The following is a 22,253-nucleotide window of genomic DNA, read 5'->3' as shown; positions in this document are numbered from 1 at the left end:
ATAGCTTTGAGTAATGTGATCTACAGGATTATGGCTAAGGTTATTACAGCCAGGATGAAACCACTAATGGGGGATATTATATTTGACTCCCAGAGCGCTTTTATATCTGACAGACTAATTACAGATAATATCTTGATAGCTTCGGAGGTTGGTCATTATTTAAACAGGAAGCAATGTGGGATCACAGGGTGGGGGGCTTTGAAACTAGACATGGCAAAAGCCTATGACCGTATGGAGTGGTCCTTTTTACGTAATATGCTTCTGGCTCTGGGGTTTGATGATAGATGGGTGGAGTTAATGATGTTGTGTGTAACCTCAGTGTCTTATAGTGTATTGGTAAATGGTTCACGAAGCAGTCAAATCATCCCAACTCGATGTTTAAGGCAAGGTGACCCTCTGTCTCCCTATCTCTTCATTATTTGTGCTGAGGGGCTTTCATTATTATTACAACAGGCACAGTTAAGGGGAGAAATACATGGTTGTAGGGTAGTTAGAGGGCCCCCCTCTATCTCCCATCTATTCTTTGCTGATGATAGTCTGCTTTTCTTTAAAGCAAATGTCTAGGAAGCTGAGGTGATAAAACATTGTTTATCGATATATGAGAAAATGTCTGGGCAGGCGGTTAATTACAACAAGTCAAGTATATGCTATAGTAAAAATACACGAGATGATGTCAGGGAGGAGGTGGCCAGTATCTTGGGGGTTGTGCAGGCCCCGAATTTTGGGAAGTATCTAGGGCTTCCGTCATTTGTGGGTAGGAATAGGAAGGCAGCATTCTCATACATTGAGGACAAAATCAGGCAAAGGATTGGGTCATGGAATAAGAAGTTACTATCGCAAGCAGGTAAGGAGGTTTTGTTGAAAAGTGTGACACAATCTATGTCCACCTTCTCAATGAGTGTCTTTTTACTGCCTATGGCTGTTTGTACCGCTATTGAGCGAACCATGAACCGTTACTGGTGGAGATCTAAAGATGACCAGGGCATCCACTGACAAGCGTGGGATAAGTTGTGTATTCCTAAAAAGTATGGATGATTGAGCTTTAAAGAATTACGTGCATTTAATCTAGCCATGTTGGGGAAGCAAGCGTGACGTTTTCTTACAAAGCCTGAATCGTTGGTGTCAAGAGTATATAGAGCCAGGTATTACCTCAAGGGATCTTTCTTTGATGCATGTTTAGGGAATAACCCAAGTTTCTGTTGGCGTAGTATCCTGGCGGCACAGGAGTTAATTTGTGGAGGCGTTAGGCACAGGATTGGGGATGGAAAGTCAACTCTAATATGGGATCATCCATGGCTCCACGATGAGCACAATCCGAGAATAGTTACAGAAAAACCACCTCAGTTGGCACAAGTAACAGTTATGGGATTAATGGATCAGGAAATAGGAACATGGGATCCTGATATCCTCACAGATATTTTTATTCCAACTGATGTGGCACGAATATTAAAAATACCTGTGTTACCAGATTATGAAGATATGTGGTATTGGTATGGAGACACAAGGGGTGTATACTCAGTAAGAAGTGGTTACAGGCAGACAGTTGGAAACTATGCTCAGTCAACAGGAGTCTTTGATAAATGGCTCAAATTATGGAAGCTCAAAATCCCACCAAAATGGAAGACATTTTTATGGAGAGCTTTAAATGATATACTACCCATTACGAAGAACCTGATTATAAAGAGAGTGGAAATTGATCCAACTTGTGCCATGTGTGGGATCATGCATGAGGATACTATGCACTCTTTAGCCAGATGTGAGTATACAACGAACATTTGGGCTCATTCTCACATTCCAATCCCCAATAGTGTGACAAATATTTTTCATGATTGGTTTAGTGAATTATTGAATGCTCTAGATGATAATGAAATTATTTATGCAGTGGCACTACTATATTATATATGGCGAGCAAGAAATGAGGCTGTATGGGATGCATACTTACCCAGACCTCGGAGAATAATTGCTACTGCAACCTCAGCGGTCCATGCGTGGCAGCTTGTCCACCCCAACCGGACACACCCGCCCATTGGAGAAGTTGCCGCCACAAATGTTGCCCACGCTCAGGAGACCAATGCCGAATAGCCCACGGTAATGAATATTGCTACAACAGTGCCTCCAAATCATCCGCCCACTGCCGTGCTGAATCAAAGCGTAACTGCTGCACCAACGGCCACACCCCAAGTTGGTCCTACTACTGTACGAAACCGGTGCTACTTCGACGCCGCTTATTGCCATCAGACGAACATGGCAGCGGTAGGGGTAGTCCTCCTCGACGGACAAGGAATGTATATCTCAGCTCTTTCGGCACCCATTATAGACTGCTTCTCCCCTCTTATGGCAGAAGCGTTCGCATGCAAAGAAGTTTTATCCTGGCTATGGGACCGTGGGGAACGATCTGTCGAGCTCTTAACAGATTGCTTAACACTTCAACAGTATCAATCATTTGCGACTAGTTCGCCTCGCTCGTATCTTGGCTATGATATTGATAGCTGCAGAACCCGTATGGTTTCTTTTAACTACTGTTTGCTTCGTTTTGTTCCTAGATCAGATAATTATTTAGCTCATACTTTAGCATCTCCTGCTTTCACTTAGTTAGCTACTTTGTATTCGGACTCTGGCCCGCCAGACTCTATTTCAGCATATTTTCAATGAATGCCGCACAGGCTCCTTCCAAAAATATAGGAGAGATAAATTACATTAGAAAAATAATATGGAATATGAATGATTGAGACTTGAGAGAGTGTTGACAAGAATCAAATTTATGATTTTCTATTTTGCTGGTATAAGACTATAAGAGTCATGTTCCATTCACTAAATTATCTCTTTCAAGACTTATTTTAAGTTGATTTTTGTCAAATCAACAAACAAAGAAAAAAATAAATATAAAGGGAGTGCGCTAAACGCAACGCACAATGGCCAATTTGTTTAAGTTTATAAAAAATTGTGCAAATTATTTTAGCAAAATAACTTGTCAACTCTCTCATCTCTCACCCCTCTCTTACAAATCAACATATTTACCTCAAAACTGAGAAAAAAATCATTGAAGATGTTGCTCTAAATGCACCACTTAAGGCATATTCAAACACATATTCAAATATATATATATATATATATATATATATATATATATATATATAATGAAAATATATATTGAACTACACAACTGCCATCAGGAAAAAATTAACGATACAAAATTGAATGCTTTAATCTCCCCCCAAATATTATCTACAAAATTAATAAACTAAACTCGTGCGGGTAAAATACTTTAACCTTATGTGATAGGAAGTGATTGTTTGTGATGGTAAAAAGTAGAGATATGTAGCATAATGATATTTAATATTTATTATACTGTATTTATTAGCAAGTTACCTGCAACATTGAAAATAGAATAAAAGAAATATCCCATTTAATCATTTATGATGGTTTTACTTGTTTTGTTTTGTTTTTTTTTTTTGTTTTTTTTTTTGTTTTGTTTTTTTTTTTGTTTTTTTGTTTTTTTGTTTTTTTTGTTTTTTTTTTTTTTTTTGTTTTTGCATTTACGGCAGGGGCATCCGCCCTGACACCCTGTTTAGGTGATTCTTTGAGACATCATAATGGTTTTACTTGTTATTACTTCATCTCTCCTATTTTTTCAATATTACTTCACTTTTATGAACATAAGTAGATTTTCAAATCACGTAAATCTTGCGTTCTTGTTTTCTTTATGCCGTTGTTGATATTTATTTTCATATTATTTTTTTCTCAACAAAATCGACTCATCTTTCTTCATTTATTTTCTTATATTTTTAACTTTAATTTTTTAAAAAAATTTAATAATAATTTTGATATGGTTTCCAAATATTTAAATGTTATATATTTTTTTTTACAGATACTACATTGTAATAGAGTCAGTAGTATTCAAAAAAAAAATTTATATGCTAATATTAAACTAAATGTTTAAAAAAAATTGTGAATTGTAACTAATTTGAATTAAATATCATTTACCAGGACTATGTGGTCTAATGGTATCCGGGTTGGACTTCCATTTGGAAGATTATGAGTTCAAGCCTCAGTGGAGGCGTTATTGGTTCTTTGTGTTTCAGTAGGTTGAGAAAGTATATGAACAGATACTACGATGTAATAGAGCCAGTAACTTTCAAAAGAAAAAAAAAAGAATTAAATATCATTTACACTCTTAAAATATTAAAAAAAAAAAATCGAACCAAACTTTATTGTTCCCAAAAAGTTGAATCTCCAACCCTAAGGGCCCCCAAGTTCCGGCCCGACAGAACATCTGGGAGGATGTAAATCATGGTAACTCTGAGGCAAATTATATCGTGCACCAGGATTGTGCGCCCTGGAACCAAAACGACGTCGTTTTGTATCTGTTTTTTTTTTTTTTTTTTTTAAATTGCATTTCCTGTTTCTGCTGTTAACTTCTAAAAAAAATCTCATGTTTCGAATGTACATAATTGTATAATAGAATACACATGAGCTTGGTTTGCTTGGTAGCAATATCAACATGAGGGTCAGTTACTGACCTTGGGTGTATGTTCCCCTCATCTTCTTCCAAAAACATAATACACATAAATTCTTAACTCTTAAAAAAATCTCATGTTTTGAATGTACATAATTGTATAATAGAATATACATAAACTCTTAACGTAATACACATAATCTTTTTTGAAATGATAATACACATAATCTAACATAATACATAATGTACATAAACTCTTAACATAATACATACATATATAACGGTGTCCGTCGCGTCAACTCCCCACACAACTTAACAAAACGACACCGTTTTGGGCAGGACGTACTTGTGCGCCCTAGTGCACGATATAACGTATATAACGTAATGATTGCTTTGCTGAACATAGATGCTAGACATTTGCTTACAGCGTACAGGGAGCCCCCTCACTTTGAGAGGTTGCTCTCACACTGCCGCTGGTGAGACTCGATCCCTGATCATTGTTTCCAAACTTCACTCCTATGAACAACTGAGTTGCTCATGCGGGCTAAAATCGAACCAAACTTTGACTGACTTGCTAAGAGGTTGACTCATTTTCACCCTTAATATAGAATATATTTACAAATATTTTGTCTTTGGATAAGTTTAAATATTAATTTGTCATCTAGTTCCTTCTAAAAATGCATTTCTATTTTTTGTAATTAACAAATGATGATCCACAATATTTCACAAGTTGACAAAGGCGAAATGTGGTCGGAATTCAAAAATCATCGTTCTTAGAATTTCCATGCATCATGGCTTTAAAACATTATCTTCTATAGTTAATAGTTTGATTCTGATGCATCTAGAACAAATTAAAAGTACTACATTATAGTTTCTTATGTAAATAATTGAATAAATTTCTTGATAACATGAAAAGATTGACAAAATGCAAAGTATATTATCTTTATCAAAGTGCTGGAAAGGAACCCAATTTGCTTTTTTTAAGACTCACTTAATAATTCATAACAGTGTATTTACAGTGGTTGTTCTGTAGCAGTCAATTTTTTCTTTATATAACTATTATTACACATTATATACTATTTATTGAATGTGCTACATCTTAACAATTTCAATACTAGCTATATAGTGAAATACAACAAAAGGCATTCTTTTAGCCGAGTTAGTCGTGTGATTGGCCTAGCTTCGTAATCAAAAGGTTCAAAGTTCAACTTCATATAAGAGTTATCTATTAATTTTTATTTTTTTCAATTTGAGCCCGTCACCATGGACATGCTAGTTTGGTTTGCCATGAATTAGTGACATTAGCGGCTAATTAAAAACTTGAATTAACAACCCAATCATATTTTATTGTCTAAAAATATTGGGAAATAAGTTTGTAAATAGTTTTTCTAAAATGTGTTTTTTTGTCGATCTAACCACAAGTTTATTCAGCTAATCTATTAATTAAAATGTTTTTTTTTTTTTTTTTTTTTTTTTTGTTTAAACACAAGTTTTCTCAATCAGTCAACTAACAACAACACATCGATACTAATCCTGAGACTAGTCACCTTCGTGCTTGGTAAAACCTCAAAGGGGCGGGGTTGGGTAGGACCTCAAAGAAGGGTGGCAAAGCACTTCCTTATGGGTTTTAAGGTTGTTGCACACCCCAGGGCTCGAACCAAAAAGTTCTTGTTAACATGGAAGGGACCTATACTATCTCATCCACACTCCAAGAGTAAAATGTGTTTTTTTTTTTTTATGACTAGGGAAAGAAACAATCACGCTACCTAATGGTACACACTAAGTAAATCTCGCTTATGTGTGTAACAACCCACAAACTACACAAGAGAAGTAAACCATACTAGAAAGTTCATGTATGATGGACTCGACTGAGAAGGTGTTGACAATAATAATCGAATTGAACTTGTGACATTTTGATACAAAAGTTATATTTCCACCCACTCGGACACCCATTTTAGGACAAATATGATTTTTTTTAGTGGTGTGTATGTACTTATTTCGGATACTAACATTCCATAAAAATGTGGCAATGAATTGTTCCTTATTTTATATTTTGAGAACAAAAATATACTTTAATTTCCCTTCATAAATTTATTTCTTCATCAATTCTTGACGAGTGACGTGACAATATATATAATTTTTTATTCATCAATTGTTCATGAATTGATTGCTTTCGAAGGAGTGGACGAAAGGATAAAATATGATTTTTGTACTTAGTCTTTTAAATGTTCTGTTGAGTCGGGGTGTGGGATCCTTAAAGTTAGGGTTTAATTTTTTGGAGGAATGATTTTTGTTCTTAGATGATAATGAATTTGATTCTTACCAATATTTTCTCGGTTAAACTTGTTACAATAGGTTTTCCTTTGTGTGTATTGTGGCAACGTGAGTGTTTATAAAAATATGCAATGGCTAATCTTGAAGTAGCTAGGTAGAACTTTTTTTATATATGTTTGTGTGTATTAATGTTGTAAGATTTTCCCTAATAATATATATTATATATTATATATTAGGGCCTTAATTAAGTGATGCAAGTTGGCTAGGCTTATTAAGTGGTCTGGTTGGACTTAATAACTAGTAGTTGTTAGTCAATCAAACTCTGTGCCTAATATAATCCTGAATTGATGGGATACATGATAATGATGTTAGCACATTCAGTTACGGTACTCAGACTGCTCAGTAGATACCAATACACCATCTAGGGTTCTGAGTCAGGTCTGAGGCAAAACATGGCTAACGGTCTACTGTTAAGAGGCAACACAACAGGAACATCAACTATGGCTGGAGATCAACACGGCTACGCTTCCGCTATCATACGAGGTCATGTTTCTCATATACTATAGTTCATATAGTTAGACTATTGTATATCTAACAAATGTATCATGACTTATATTTTCAAAATTTAATTTGACGAGTATTGGAATTTAGAATATATATACAAGTAATATTACTTAACGGTTGTTTTTTCCCGGCCCCTTATAATGTCCATAAAAATTTGCATGTTCATCATTATAATATTCATTGAATTTGATTTTAAAATTACTTTACATTAAATAAGTCAATATAAGTATGTAACATTGTCATTTATTAAAATTTGATAAAGATTTTTGGGGTGAAATCTTTCTCAAATAAGAGTTAGATTATTGTGTGCGGGCTTAAATATTAAAAAAAAAACTAAATATATAAATATACACACATGTATAAATATATATTTATTACATTATTATTATAATAATAATAATTATTATTATTATTATTATTATTATTATTATTATTATTTAAGATTTAGTTAATAAAGGCAAAGTTGGAATAATTTAAGGTAATCTAAAATTACATAAAAAAACGGGAGTAATCACATTACTTTGAAACATTACCGCCACATGGTAATATAACATTACCAGGTTATTTCATAACTTGAATCAAACAAGGTAATATAACATTACCAGACTCAGATTACCTAGGTAATTAAGATGACTTGAATCAAACGCCCCCTTAGGGGGCATTTGGCTCAAGTTATATAAGATAACCAAGGTTATATTTGCTTAGTAATATAAGATTCTCATGTTTGGTTTAAGTTATGTAACTTTTCAATGGAATGTCAGATAACATCCGCATTAAATTTTTAGTTATTGGAAGGGAATGTGAGATACCCTCCAACTTCTTAGGTAACCTCACATTCCCTTGTCTTATTACTAATGTTGGGCTTTGGACGTTTTAATCAATTTATATTATTACCATTGTCTTATTTACATATCTTAGTTTTAAACCAAACGCATGAATCTAACATTCCCTTAAGGTAATCTAACATTTCGTGAACCAAACACCTGTTTTAATGAGGAGTTTGGTGATAATAACAAACTGAGTTAGGTGATAATAACAAACTCTCATAAAAAGTAAAAATTGACGACCTTAGAAGGGTTGCTAAAAAAAATAATGAAAAAATGATGATGTTACTTTTATAAAAAGTACAGATTAGTCGTATTTATCCATTTAGATTGATCAAGAGCAGTGAGTTAAAGAAAAAAGTTGTAATATTTTTGTAATCACGATAATGCATTTGAAAACGCTTGATAATACATTTACAAAAATTGATCGTGAATTTATGACTAATAATAGTGCACTTACGCAATTACACTATTAATTTTACATGAATGCATAATCAAAAGTTTCTAAATACATCATTATAATTTTTTTTTTTAAATGTCACCATATTTATTTCATGTTTTCCTTAATTTTCCGTCCATGACCGGATGAAATTAATCGACACTGCATTTTTTACATGTGACATGTGTTATCACTTCAGCCTCACATCTACTATACTATATATATATATATATATATATATATATATATATATATATATATATATATACTAATAAGAGCCCAAGAGAATTAGGCCTATAATTAGTAGAAAAAATGGCGGTCACAGATTTTAATCAAATGAATGGCTCAGATTGATTAAAAGATTGATCAGATTTAAATTTTACACTAAACTTTTTAAAATACCCACGCACCGTTACTAATTCCGTTAAAATTTTAAGAATTGCCGTTAGTTCACCGTTAACTTACTCATTGATTTTAATTAAAAAAAAAAAAAAGGTCTTAGGTTCGAACCTCATCCCAATCAAAGTTGGCATAATTAGTACTCTGTTTTACTCTTATTAAATTATATATAAATAATAATTTAGTAGTTACAACAAAAAATAATACATATGCATTTCTTTAATTTAGAATTATATGTCCACAATGCCTTTATTCAAAAAAAAATTATTCATTATCAATAAATTAAATAAGAGAAATAATTTTATTAGTTATATTGTCTTTATTTTTCTTCAATATAAAAATTCTTTATATTCAAATTTATTAATTGATTATATTCGCTACATTGTCCTTACAATGTCTTTATTCAGTGAAAAAAAATTATTAATTATCAATAAATTAATTAAAAGAAATATTTTTCATTAGTAAAATTGTCTTTATTTTTCTCAAATGTAAAAATTTTTACATTCAAATTCATCAATTGATTATATTCACTACATTATCTATTATGTTTTTGTGCACTATTTTTCTAATTAAATATCAAAGTTATAATACAAAATAATGCTATATATTTATTTACCAAGTATTTTATTAATACCATGAAAAAATTTTAAAAAATAAAATTAATAAAGCCAACCATATTAACTACTTTGAGAGATTTTGTAACAAAGAGAGTATTCAAATCACACAACAAATTGAAGTGAGAATTATCTCGCAATGTCCTTGTTTGACAATCAGCAGTTAGCGGATTATACTAGCGGATTTGATCAGCGAATTTATTTAATTATTAACATTGGGTAGAATAAAATGACCGCCAAATTATTAAATCAAATGAATGGTTCATATTGTTCAGATTATAATTTTTTTCTTTTAAGATTTTCTAATTTATCCTTAATTATATGATTATCCATTTAACTTTTCTGTTAATTCACCGTTAGTCTAATTCTAATATTAAAGTCTAATATAGTATATATTTAATATTTTATGCCCTAATTTTTATGTGTTCTCCCTTATGTCCCGTATTTGGTTTCAACTATACCTATACAATTATTTTATTGACAATTATAATCAATCTTGATTATATTATCTTGCATTTGTAAATTGAGAATTACCTATTTAACCCGCACGGGCTTAGCTCAATGGTTTAGTGGGTAGTATTTAGGAGAAGAGACCAACGTTTGAACCTCGGCAGCGACAGTGCGAGAATTATGTCCAAAGTGGGCAGATTCCTTGTGCGTATCAGCATTTGGCCCTGTCTACTGAACCATTGAGTCACCGTGATTTACAACTTCCCACAATGTTCTGTCTGGCCGGAGTCTGGGGGGCCCTTGGGGTTGAGGACTCAACCTTTGGGAGAAGAATTACCTATTTAAATACGCAAATTCAATCTTCAATTATCTATGCATGAACCATTTCAATATAATCCTGCCTTAATATACTTTAAAGTACTTATTTAAAAAAAAAAGCATTGGACATTATCCCAATCGTGCAATGCGCCTAAAAAACTAGTATATATATAAAATCTATCAGACAATCACTCTATCCATTAAATATTCAAATGGCTTCATACTAGGAATAGAAATAAATTTAAACTAAACTGTACTTCAAACTGTCAACCGAAAAAAAGAGGTGATATTTCCAAGTTTTGTATTAAAAAGGACAACTACTATCCTGAAGGCTGCAGCTATTACAAGAATCAAAACAGAGAGACCTCTCTAATCTCTCCGGTCTTCTCCATCCAAATACCGAGGATACCTCTCTATTCTCTCTTTTCTAGTCTCTATCCACCCCCACCCCCACCCTATGTTAACCCCCACCCCCACCCCCACCCACCCTACATTGTCTCCAAGTATCACTACCAGTTTCCACCCATAAAACCATAGCTGCTCTCAAACCGCCATAACTGTATATATTGCTTTCTTCCTTCATTCTCATTCTGGGTTTAATTTTCTCGACAAAACATCATGTTAGTGAAATCCTAGTACTTACTTTCTTGTAAAAAAAAATTGTGTTTTTTTTTTGGTGTCTTTGATAGGTAGAAACTATGGGGGGAGAAGATGGGTGGGGGAAATGGGCGTCGCCGCCGCCAACGGCGCCCACCGGTGCTGCACCGTTGTACGCAACGGCGGCGAAAGATGAGCACTGGACGCACTTTGATAGCTCAGTCAATGCCGTGTCTTTCGGGTTCGTCGCCACCGCCATTCTCATCGCCATGTTCCTTGTCATGGCCATTTTTGAGCGGTTCCTCAGACCCACTTCCCCGGAGTCTTCGCCGCCGCCGCCGTCTTCCGGCCGCCGGATCCCCGGCGACATCGAGTCCCAGATGACTTTCCACCCAAAACTCTGCCACCCAACGCCTAAAGTAAGGATTTTTAGCATGTTGGTAGTCTCATGAACTCATTGATTGTTTGGAAATTATAATGAAATTCTGGGCTAGCTTCACTAGGAGTTTAAGAATAGATTGTATTATTAAATCTATCAAATCCCATGATTAAGTGCATCATTAGCGCAAAATCTTGTTGGTATCTGTGACATTTCCTGTCCCTTGATTAGGCTAATTACTGTCTTAGTGTCTTGTGTCTTGCATAGTTACCAAACAAATTGAGTGAATTTCACAAACTCATCGTGGGAGTGACCTATTGACCTTCTAGGTTTGAGTTGATAAGTAAATGGATAACTTAATTTTATTTACTTTCTTGTGTTTTTTTGTTGACTGGGTCGAGATTTATCCCGTGCACAACTTCATAGTGGCTATGCGATTCTCTGGTTATCCATCAAAAATTTATTGAATTTTCTCTTTGTAAGATTTTCCCTAATAATATATATATATATATATATATATATATATATATATATATATATATATATATATATTATATTAGGGCCTTAATTAAGTGGTGCAAGTTAAGTAGGCTTACTAAGTAGTTTGGTTGGATTTAATAACTAAAAGTTGTTAGACAAGCAGACTATGTGCCTAATATAAACCTAGATTGATGAGGTACAGAATATTCACTATATAGCAAATCCGTCATACTGCTCAGTAAACAACAATACACCATCAGTGGTTCTTGAGCCTCAAATGCAAAATTTGTACTGTTACATACCGTGCTTCCTCGTATTTTTTGTCTGCATTTCATTGTTTGTGAGCTTATGTTGTCGGTTATTGCAGCCCTTAACTAAGCTAGCAGACACACACATATACTCTGTCTCATACTCTTAATTTCCTGCATTTTACCTTGCAATGACTTGTGAAGTAATTGGATAATGCGTTTTGTCTTAATTGTCGAGACTGGACATTTATATTTTATATATTATATGCTCAAAAACGTGACATTATTGTTCCATTTGTTGCCACAGATTGTCACAAGTGACCAAGAATTTTCAGTGCTGATGCCTGGAGAAGAGATGCCAACTTTCATAGCCCATCTTGCTCCCATTTCTTGTCCTCCCAACCGCGATCCTCGTCTGAACACAACGATGATCCCACGCCCCCGTTGAGTACAGTCCACACGACGCCATTGTCCATGATTATCAACTAGAAGTACAAGCATTATTGTGATGGGAATTATTGGGGTTTTGAGTATATGATCACCTGTAGTAGTATCTTCCATGCATTTTTTTGGAGCACCCGATCGAGTTGGGAAATTTTTTCTGCCCTCGGGGTGGGCTCGTTTGGCTTGTGTAAATAGCGGTTAGAATTGAAGTGGTTTCTAATATCTTTACAGGTTTTCTTGAACATGTTTGGTTCAGTCATTCACTTGTTGCAGTGAGGCAAACAGGGCAGTAAAGAGTGAACTACAAACTATGTTGCCTGCTTTAATCAACTGTTGTGTTAACATGTTTAAGGAAACTGCAAACAACAAACATTGTATCATAAAACTGGTGGGAAGTCAAATCATGAATTGCATGAATATCCCAGCCAGATAAGCTCACACATGTTATGTTATATTTCTGTCATTCATTCTGCAATCCTTTAATTTGCTGTAAGTTCATCTGCATGTAATGGCTCTTCATGCATGATTGCATGATGCATGTACATCTAATGAACTAACAATGGTGGTGTGTGAATTGTTGGGTGACGAGAGAAAACCGTAACCACTACCTTAGTGTGTGTATTGAGTAAACCTCGCCTTGTGACTAGTCATGCTCACGGTTCAATTTCGATTCAGTTCCGATTTTAAAACGACGGTTCCCGATTCTAGAATAGGCTGAACCAGAACCGGACCTTGTATAAAGGTTCTACATTCGGTTTCGAAACCGACTGTTCCAGTTCGACCGGATTTTTAAAAAAAATATTTTGTAAAATTTATTTTGTATTTTTAAAATTGTCTAAATTCAACAATTACTTTTTTTTTTTGAAATTTTTCCATTCTAAAATTATTGTTTTTTTTTTAAACAAGTTCTAAAATATTTTTAAAATAATTACATTAAATATTTAAACTTCAAAAGTTAAAATGTAAAAAAAAAAAATTGTTATTGTTGAACTTTAAAATGTTATTTAAAGTTTAAATTTTAATTAAATAATTTTAAACTTTAATCAAATAATAAATAATTAAAATTTATTTTTTTAAAAAAAATTCCCAACTATCTGGTTCCAAATATTATAGTTCCGGTTCCGGTTTCAATAGTGCACTGTTCAATCAAACCTTGGTCATCCATACTTGTGACTCTAGCTGGTAAATAATCACAATGAGGTAAACCATCTTAGGTTGCCTATAACTGACTGACTCAAATCAAGAATGCCAATTGACGGTTTCTACTGAGAGTCAAATTTAAAACCTTATGGTTATCAAGTGTGGTGTTATTCATACAATAATGAAGGATATGCTAGGATTGACAAACTCAAATCCCACATTGGTAGATTGAGAAAAATGATTGTTGTCCCGTGAGGCTAACATAGTGGTTGATCACTTGCCCACTTGGCCTCAAAGTCATGGCTGGAGGTGGCAAGATGAAAGTTCGAACTCCACCTCAAACATCATTAGAAGTTAGGCTCTCCTATTTTTGGACTTGGGCTCCTTATGTTGGAATATGGGTTGAATTCCTTGTCCACAGTAAAACATATGACTAACGGAAAGGTATGACGTAAATTGAGAAACTTATACTTTTATATTTTTTTTTTTTAAAAATCATTCTTGGCCCAATACTTTGACCCTCTATTTATTTGTAGATATGTACTCTGTAGTTTTTTTGACACTTTTGTCCGTCGTTATATCATAGACTGCGGTGCACATGCACCGCGGTAAAAAACGGCGCCGTTTCTTTAAGTAAAGAAACGGCCCGTCGTTATTGTTAACGGAGTCCATTTGTTTGATGTATTAAACACCAACTGATACTACAATATATCTAAACCGACACTGCAGTTATATCAAATTGATACTGTAGTTGTAGTGAAATGAAACTGAAGTGTATATAAAATGAAACTGAATAACATTTCACATATTTGAGTGTATATTGTACAATGAAACTGTAATTATATCAAAATGATCATGTAGTTGTGTTTTAATAAAATTATAGTGTATATAAAATAAAATTAAATAACATTTTCACATATTTGAGTCTATAAATATCGAATGAAACTGTAGTTATATCAAAATGAAACTGTAGTTGTGTTGAACTGAAACTGCAGTGTATACGAAATGAAACTGAATAACAAAGTTACTTTTTGCGGAAGGGTGCAGAACGGCGAAAAACGAATGCCGTTTATTTTCATTTAACAAAACGACGTAATTTTGATGCGCGGTGCATAATCGATTATGCACCGCGGTGTACGATATAATTTACTCACTTTTGTTAAATTGTCTTACAAATCTTTATTCATGAGAAAGATGTAGTCATTCCGTCAATATTAAGAAGAATAAAAAATTAAATATTTAAAAGAAAAAGGTTTTGGTTCGTACCAAAAAGAACAACACTGCCGCGTCTGCCAGCACCGTTTCTTCTTCTCCCCCACCACTCTCTCTCTCTCTTTTTCCCCGACAGAAATACTTTCGTAAAACTACAGTATATACACAACAATGTAAGCATTCTCTCTCTATCCGTATTTACAATTACACTTTGCTCTCCGATTCTCTTCCCGACAGCACCAACTTATACTTGAAGCTAAGCTAAAACACGCAAATTTTGTCTATTCATCACCCAGTGCCCGCCGGAGCTGCAGAGGTTCATTTCCATCTCATTCTTCAAGCTAAATGTCAGTGCAGGCACGCGTTTCTCGCTGTCGGGGCGGGTTACCGGATCGGGTTAGAGGTATTTTTACACAACTTGTGTTTCTTGATGATTCTTTGATGGATGAACTGATAGTTAATGTTAAGATCCCTTCAGTGAACCCTTTAGTGAACTGCAAACGTCTGATTTTTTCTTATGCGCTTGATGCTAGTATGAATTACGACTTAACGAGTGAGATTATTTGTTGTTATCAGTGGAATTGTGAGTATTGATTTAGAGTTCATTAACTTTCTTCCCTTCCCGGGGAAAGAAAGCATTCTTTTAATCCAATTAAAGCTCCATGTTCTCATTTTTTCATTGCAGAATTTTTTTTAATTTTATGTTATATCTGTTAGCATTCACACGGCCTTAGGGTGCTCAAAGGATCACAGGGAGGTAAACCAGTCTAGTTTGCTCATAGTTGATAGGTTCAAACCAAGAAGGCCAATAGGCCGCTCTTGGTGAGTCGAACTTGTAACCTTGTGGTTACCGAGTCTAACAGTACCAACTTGGCTGAGGTTGTCCTCTTTTTGTTTTAAATATATTATAGATTTTGTTTATTTGTTTATTTATGGGTGATTGGTGGGATTTGGTGATGAATCCTATACTTTGAATGATGAGAATAAAGATGAGAACATTTTGAATTTGAGGTTACTGATTAGTTTGCTGATATTTGTTTGTTATTTTAGTAGCTGTGTTTTTTCTCAGAAGGTTCTCCTTTAATGCTCATTTCTGGTTGCACACATTGCAGCTTGTAAGGTCTTTCAGTGCTCTTTGTGCATATGAAGGAATTGGAATCATGGAGGCTGTTAATGAAGAAAAGAAGTGTCTTTTTTAAAGGGGTATGTTTGTTTGTAGTTCTGATTGCTATAAATTTCCATACATAAACTTTCGGGAGGTATTATAAATGCCTAATTGTCCAATTATGGTGAATGGAAGATCATAGGAAAATGCTACCGGGGGCAAATTTTAGTTCAAAATGATATGGCTTGCGACAATTGCCACAACCTTTCATGTTCATTGGCTACTCATGAATAGACATATTCTATTATGAGTTAATTAATTGAAACCAGTACCAAAAAACTTGGTCCATGTTTAATTATCCAAATCATATTGTGTATTAAGCATAATAAATGCTATTGCAGGGAATATGTGGAATGAAGATGAAACAGCTTCCATTTATGGGAATTATATTTACAGTAATGCTATTTATTGTATATAGAACAACTAATTTTCAGTATCAACGGACTGAGGTATTTCTGTTATTCTGTACCATTATAAGTTTGCTTATTTTGAATTTAAGTGATTTTATGTGCATATTGGCCAGTGACATCTCTGGGTTTTGCTTTAAACTTTCCAGTACTGCTCTGCATGAAGGTGTGATAGGATTTTGCTCCTGCACATCCTAAATTTATGAAGTGTTCTCCTGGAAATTGGAATGAACAAGATGTCAGTGCTTTTGTGCCTAAAAATTTCTCTTATGAAAATGATGTCAATGAAGAGTTTTGCATTAAAGTAGTAGTATACTTTGTTATTGCTGTGTGATGAATAAGAAAGGATTCAGATGAATTGTAAAATTCTTCCATATCCATAGCATAGTAGTTAAAAACTATTTTTATATCCTTTTTATTACGGAGCATCTTTCTTGTGAATCCTAATAATATCTTATAACTTTTCTCATTATCAGACAGTATCAGAATATGGTCCCTCCTACACTTTGAAGGTAGGTAATTTTAGTGCCAAGTTGGTATTAAATTGACATCATTTCATCTTTTCTTTTCTTGGATTGCTACAGTTTGTCATTCAAACACTGTTTTTAGATTGTGTCTTCTCAAATTTTCATGGCAGTGACTACTAGCTTTAAATAAATTTCTGATTTAAGCCATTTTCACATCTCATCACCTTTATGAGATGCTTTAATTGCTTTGATACAGCGTTCTGGTATGGCGAGCAAAAGGTCGAACAGTTTACCTCGTGGTATTAGTGAACCTAGATCAGATCTTGAACTAAAGCCTCTCTGGGCATTGAGTGCTTTGGAATCAAAGGTCTCATTCTTCTCCTTACTGATTTGAGATCAATGAAGCAATATTTTGGAATATTAATATCCTGCTAATTACAATTATATATCTGAGATCACATTTGTCCCCTCCACCCTCCCTTTTCCTCTCAATCACCTTCCTGTCCCCTCAAATGCTACATCTGTCTACTCCTTTTGGTTCTAAAGTCTAATCATTTCAGACTTATGTTTTCCATCTAGGCTGATCGTCCTGGATCTCTGAACTTGTTGGCAATGCCAGTTGGAATTAAACAGAAGGATAATGTTAACAAGATTGCTCAAAAGGTACAAAATTGTATTATGCATGCCTTTAACTAATTTTTTTCCCCAAGGGTGGGGATAATCATCTCATAATATTCTTTGCCTAATTTTTTTTTCTTTCTATATTTCAGTTTCTTCCAGAGAATTTCACAATTATTTTGTTCCATTATGATGGCAATGTGGATGGCTGGTGGGACCTTGCATGGACTAAGAAGGCCGTCCATATAGTTGCTCACAATCAAACAAAATGGTAAGGGCTGAAGAAAAGCTTTTTCCTTGTTTTCTCTAGATATGGCTACTTGATTGCTTCTAGATCTGAAACTCAATGAGAAAAATCGTAATTGAAGTGGTATTAAACCCTAGTTGAATGTGCTACATAGTATACATTTCGCTGTTGGTTGCTTTGTAAACCTTGTTCTTTTATTCTGTTTTTCTTTATTGGTTTTTACACAAGGATTGTGATTAAATTTCATTTCAGGTGGTTTGCAAAGCGTTTTCTGCATCCAGCTGTTGTATCTATTTATGACTACATTTTCCTATGGGATGAGGATTTGGGTGTCAAGAATTTTCATCCTGGAAGGTATCGGCATTCTGCTTGTTGATGATCTTGCTATGCGAAGTTTTAATCATCGACTGATATGATATGAATATCCATAGAAATTATTCTTTTATATGTGGTGCATCATTATAGATGTCAGACTAAACCTCTCCTTTCTGAGAATATGCTCATGTAGTTATTTGGATTTATATAGAATGTTCAAATATCCAGTATTCGTTCGGTTCTAGATTATGCTCTAAGAATTCTCTTTTTCTAGTTATCATGAACTTTGATATCTAAACTAGCCCTAACTTCTATTGGCAGTCAGATGTTCTGTGGCAATCCTCTTTCATTGTAGTTTTTTTTTTGGTCAGACTACGAGGTGTCCTGAGCAGGCCCTAACTGTAGGAAGCACCTTTAAGCCCGTACCATATTCAGACTAATCCCCGTTCGCACCGGGCCGGCCCAATTCAGTGGCAAAGTACTAGCCCGTACCATACTAAGACTAATCCCCGTTCGCACCGAGCCGGCCCAATTCAGGGGTAAAGTACTGGCCAGATTGGTTTTTCCATACGAGGGGTTCAAACTCCCGACCTCTCTTAAGGGACGAGAGTGCACGGCCGCTCACACCAACCAAGCTGGTTTCCTCTTTCATTGTAGTTAGTTTAATATTATTGTTCTTTGACTCATACAAATAAACCTACGAAATATCAGTTGTTTCGGATGCTATTCTTTTTGTTAGTTCATATTGGTGAGTTGATACCGGCACATTAATTTCTCTTTATAAAACCCTCCCTCCATTCCTTATCCCGTGTATTCAGGTACCTTGGAATTGTAAAGTCAGCAGGACTGGAGATATCTCAGCCAGCTCTAGACCCAAATTCGACTGGTATACACCACAGAATTACCATACGAAACAGAGCAAAGAAGTTTCACAGGTGACCCACGAGCTGGTCTGCTGGATTGTGAATACATATCCTCACTTTTTCGTAATTTCACCTTTGGACTATTCAGTCAATACTAATGCGCTCCACCTTAAGCAGAAAAGTGTATGAAGATAGGGGCAGTACAAAATGTTCAGATGAAAGTGAAGGCCCTCCATGTAGTGGGTAAGCTATCTTAGGTTCATAACTAGACTAGGGATAGTATTGGTTATCTTTTGCATTTCTGATTTTCTTAGTTTGGACCGTGAATAGGTTTTTATAACTGTGGTTAGGAGCATAGTCATATAACTACTGCCTTCTTCTTGGTAGAGCTTTTTGGCTCTAAAAATGTGCTTTCCAACTTACGTTGGGTCACGATTGGAAGTATTTATGATGGTTCTTTATCTTTATTTATGGAAATGCATTTATCAGTTTATGCTTACAGATTCGTGGAAGGAATGGCTCCAGTATTTTCAAGATCTGCATGGCGTTGTGCCTGGCATCTTATTCAGGTAACAAAAAAAAGAATTAACTCCATTTTTTGTCATAGATTTATAGGTGGCAGTCCACTTTTAGTCCTTTTTTTTTTCCCATAACATCCACTTTTGGTCCTAGTATTATTGTGGCATGACCATTTTTTGTCCTCTATCAACAAAACATTTTAAATGTCCTTAAATACAAGGGCATTTTGGTCTTTCATTATGGATTTTTTCAAAAAAATAAACATAAAAAATATAGCGAATTAACCTACTTTGCATAAAAAAGATCAAAACGTCCTTGTATTTAACGACATTTCAACGATTTTGTTGATGGAGGACCAAAAATAGTCATACTACAATAATATTAGGATCAAATGAGGATGTTCTGATAAAAAATGACTAGAAGTGGACTATCACCAATAAATCTAGGATCAAAAATGAAATTAACTCAAAAAGAAATTAAAAAGACCCTTCTCCCACAGCAGTGGTGCTCTAAATTTCATAATATTACCGACACATAAATTATTTTTGGTTTTCAATTTTTTTATTTTTATTTTTCCTTCATAAACAAAACTGCACTTAAAGGAATATCCAATTTTCTATTTTCTTTTTGTCAGAATGATCTTGTTCATGGATGGGGAGTGGACATGAAGCTTGGTTATTGTGCACAGGTGAGAACGAGATTAAACTACTTCTTGTCTTCTCCACCTCGGTACTCCAATTTTAAGCTATGAATCTACTTGGTATACAGTAGATATTTTGTTTTATGAATTGTATTTTATTATTTTTACGGTAAACTAATATTTTGCCTGAAATTTAGGGGGATCGGACGAAAAAGGTGGGAGTAGTTGATGGTGAATATATAGTACACCAGAGCATTCAAACTTTGGGTGGGGCATCTCAGAAAAAGGTAATTGTCCTACTACCTGTATATCATTCTCTAGACAAAGGGAAACTAGTGTTGCAATGGTCCACAGACTTTGGTTGGGCAATCCAAAAATGATTGTCCATTTGTCTGCTTTCACTTTTTTTGGTGATGCACAGCGCTGATTAGGCGACACTAGTGATTGTCTGAGCATATTTTACGGTTTATTATAGTGGGATCCTTAACTTCATTTTAGGTTTATGAGCTCCTTGATGAATTAATTGGACTATTTTTGATAAGCTTTTTGAGAAAATAAATTATACCCTTAAAGGTAATTTTGCATGTAATCAGCTATCAGCTAAGATAATTTACCAAACATCTTTCTGCAATAAGCTAATGCTATCAACTGGTCTAACCCGCTAACTCAATCCACTAATAGCTATTTGCCAAACAACCCCATAGTCTTTCTTGAGTTTTAAAACAATAATTGGTTCTTTTCATTTCGGAAAGGCATTATCAGAATGTGTTTGGTGCTTCCTACTCACTTCAAGCCGCAAAATCTTAGTTGACACAGCATTCCCGAGGGCACACTATCAAGTGCATAGGCATTCCGCTTGTCATAGTCTGCTCTCTTATGAGATATATATGGTTGTGTCTAGTATCTGAGCTTATATCTATTATAAATATCGCTTGAAATTTCATTTAACTCGCTCATAGTTTGCTTAATGGGTTTCTGCTTTACACTTTTATCATCTTTGGTATGAGCGCTAAAACTTAATTCAACCAAAGATATAACTACGTGAGTGTTTGATCATCCTCGTGTATTAGGATGCAAAGATGTTGGAATCTTGGTAACCTAGTGATTGTGGTTTACTCAAGCTTTAAAATTTGATATTCTCATATTCCCCTCCACAGAAGCCCCAAATTAAAACAAACAGATTAAATATATTGCATTCTTGTTGCTGCTTGTCTATGCGATGCTGCACTAATAATACTTCTATTTCCATTTCAGGCTTCAAAGAGTCAAGAGTCGATCAAGGTATGCGTTTGATTTTGTATGCCTAAATGTTATGGCTTTTTGGCTTAATACCCTTCCATAAAATCGCTATTTTCTCTTGGTCTGCAGAGGAATCCCGTTGATGCAAGATACGAGGTGAGACTTTGCATCTATTACGTGCTTCCACCATCTCAATTCTCTTGTTCCCGGATTTTTCATTTTGGTTTTGGCATTTCCGATCAAATCGTCTTTTAGATACGGAGGCAATCAGCGTACGAGCTGCAAACATTCAAAGATCGATGGGATCGAGCTGTGGAGGAGGACAAGAACTGGGTCGACCCATACAAAGAAACCCGGAGAATCAAGTTGCGCCGCAACCATAAGCGGCCGCATTTGAATGTAGTGAACTGATCAACAGCAATCCAGGAAGAACTGTAAGTCCCCTTTATGCATCAATTCCTTGTAATATCTTGTAAGCCTTGTAGAAGAACTATACATTATGGTGTTCATTATTTCTCATATTTTGCACCAACGCCTATGTGATCGAGTTGGTATTCAATTCGCTTTATGCATCTTGGGAATGCAATTCCCGGGAATGGGAAGAACTACATCTGTTAGTGTTAATAGTATCAAGTATAATTATGTATATTATTTGTTTTTGTATCGGGTATTATTAACTCCGATTTCATTTGGCACCTTTAAAAGAAATCCTTAACTTTAAATATTGTCAAAAAAAAAAAAAAAAAAGATAATGTTTAAAAAGATGTGCACCATGACGTACGGTGTCGGTGAATGATGCTGCTTTAAATCCGTAATTAACTCAGCCTTGCGTTAAGGTAAACTTTACTTTTGAATCCAAAAGACAACATAACGAAGATGGTTGTCTCCATCATTTCTTTGTTTATGCTAGCTTATTTTACATCCAATCAGCTAAA

At 34.6% G+C, this 22,253-nt stretch overlaps 2 protein-coding genes across 4 annotated transcripts; both read left to right on the top strand.

Annotated features, from left to right (window-relative positions):
* The first annotated feature begins 10,859 nt into the window (after positions 1-10,859).
* On the top strand, positions 10,860-12,915 carry LOC109171395. The gene is made up of 2 exons (XM_019320482.1): positions 10,860-11,354; positions 12,350-12,915. The coding sequence occupies exons 1-2, from the start codon at positions 11,037-11,039 to the stop codon at positions 12,488-12,490; spliced, it is 459 nt and encodes a 152-aa protein (XP_019176027.1). The 5' UTR covers positions 10,860-11,036; the 3' UTR covers positions 12,491-12,915.
* A 1,990-nt stretch (positions 12,916-14,905) lies between these two features.
* LOC109171394 lies at positions 14,906-22,001 on the top strand. Of its 3 annotated transcripts, XM_019320480.1 has the most exons (17): positions 14,908-15,011; positions 15,135-15,241; positions 15,951-16,041; positions 16,345-16,452; positions 16,887-16,922; positions 17,134-17,244; positions 17,457-17,540; positions 17,648-17,766; positions 17,995-18,096; positions 18,876-18,992; positions 19,098-19,163; positions 19,423-19,489; positions 20,074-20,127; positions 20,277-20,366; positions 21,334-21,360; positions 21,448-21,474; positions 21,574-22,001. In XM_019320480.1, exons 3-17 carry the CDS (start codon positions 15,982-15,984, stop codon positions 21,727-21,729), a joined length of 1,224 nt encoding a protein of 407 aa, XP_019176025.1. In that variant the 5' UTR covers positions 14,908-15,011; positions 15,135-15,241; positions 15,951-15,981; the 3' UTR covers positions 21,730-22,001. The 3 variants fall into 3 exon arrangements, with proteins under 3 accessions (XP_019176024.1, XP_019176025.1, XP_019176026.1); XM_019320479.1 differs by having other exon boundaries at positions 14,906-15,241; XM_019320481.1 differs by lacking the exons at positions 14,908-15,011; positions 15,135-15,241; positions 15,951-16,041; positions 16,345-16,452 and adding an exon at positions 16,485-16,648.
* Positions 22,002-22,253: the final 252 nt, after the last annotated feature.

The sequence above is a fragment of the Ipomoea nil genome, unplaced genomic scaffold (genome assembly GCF_001879475.1).
Source record: "Ipomoea nil cultivar Tokyo-kokei standard unplaced genomic scaffold, Asagao_1.1 scaffold0317, whole genome shotgun sequence".
Lineage (NCBI taxonomy): Eukaryota > Viridiplantae > Streptophyta > Magnoliopsida > Solanales > Convolvulaceae > Ipomoea > Ipomoea nil.
This window is presented reverse-complemented; position numbering and strand designations above follow the sequence as displayed.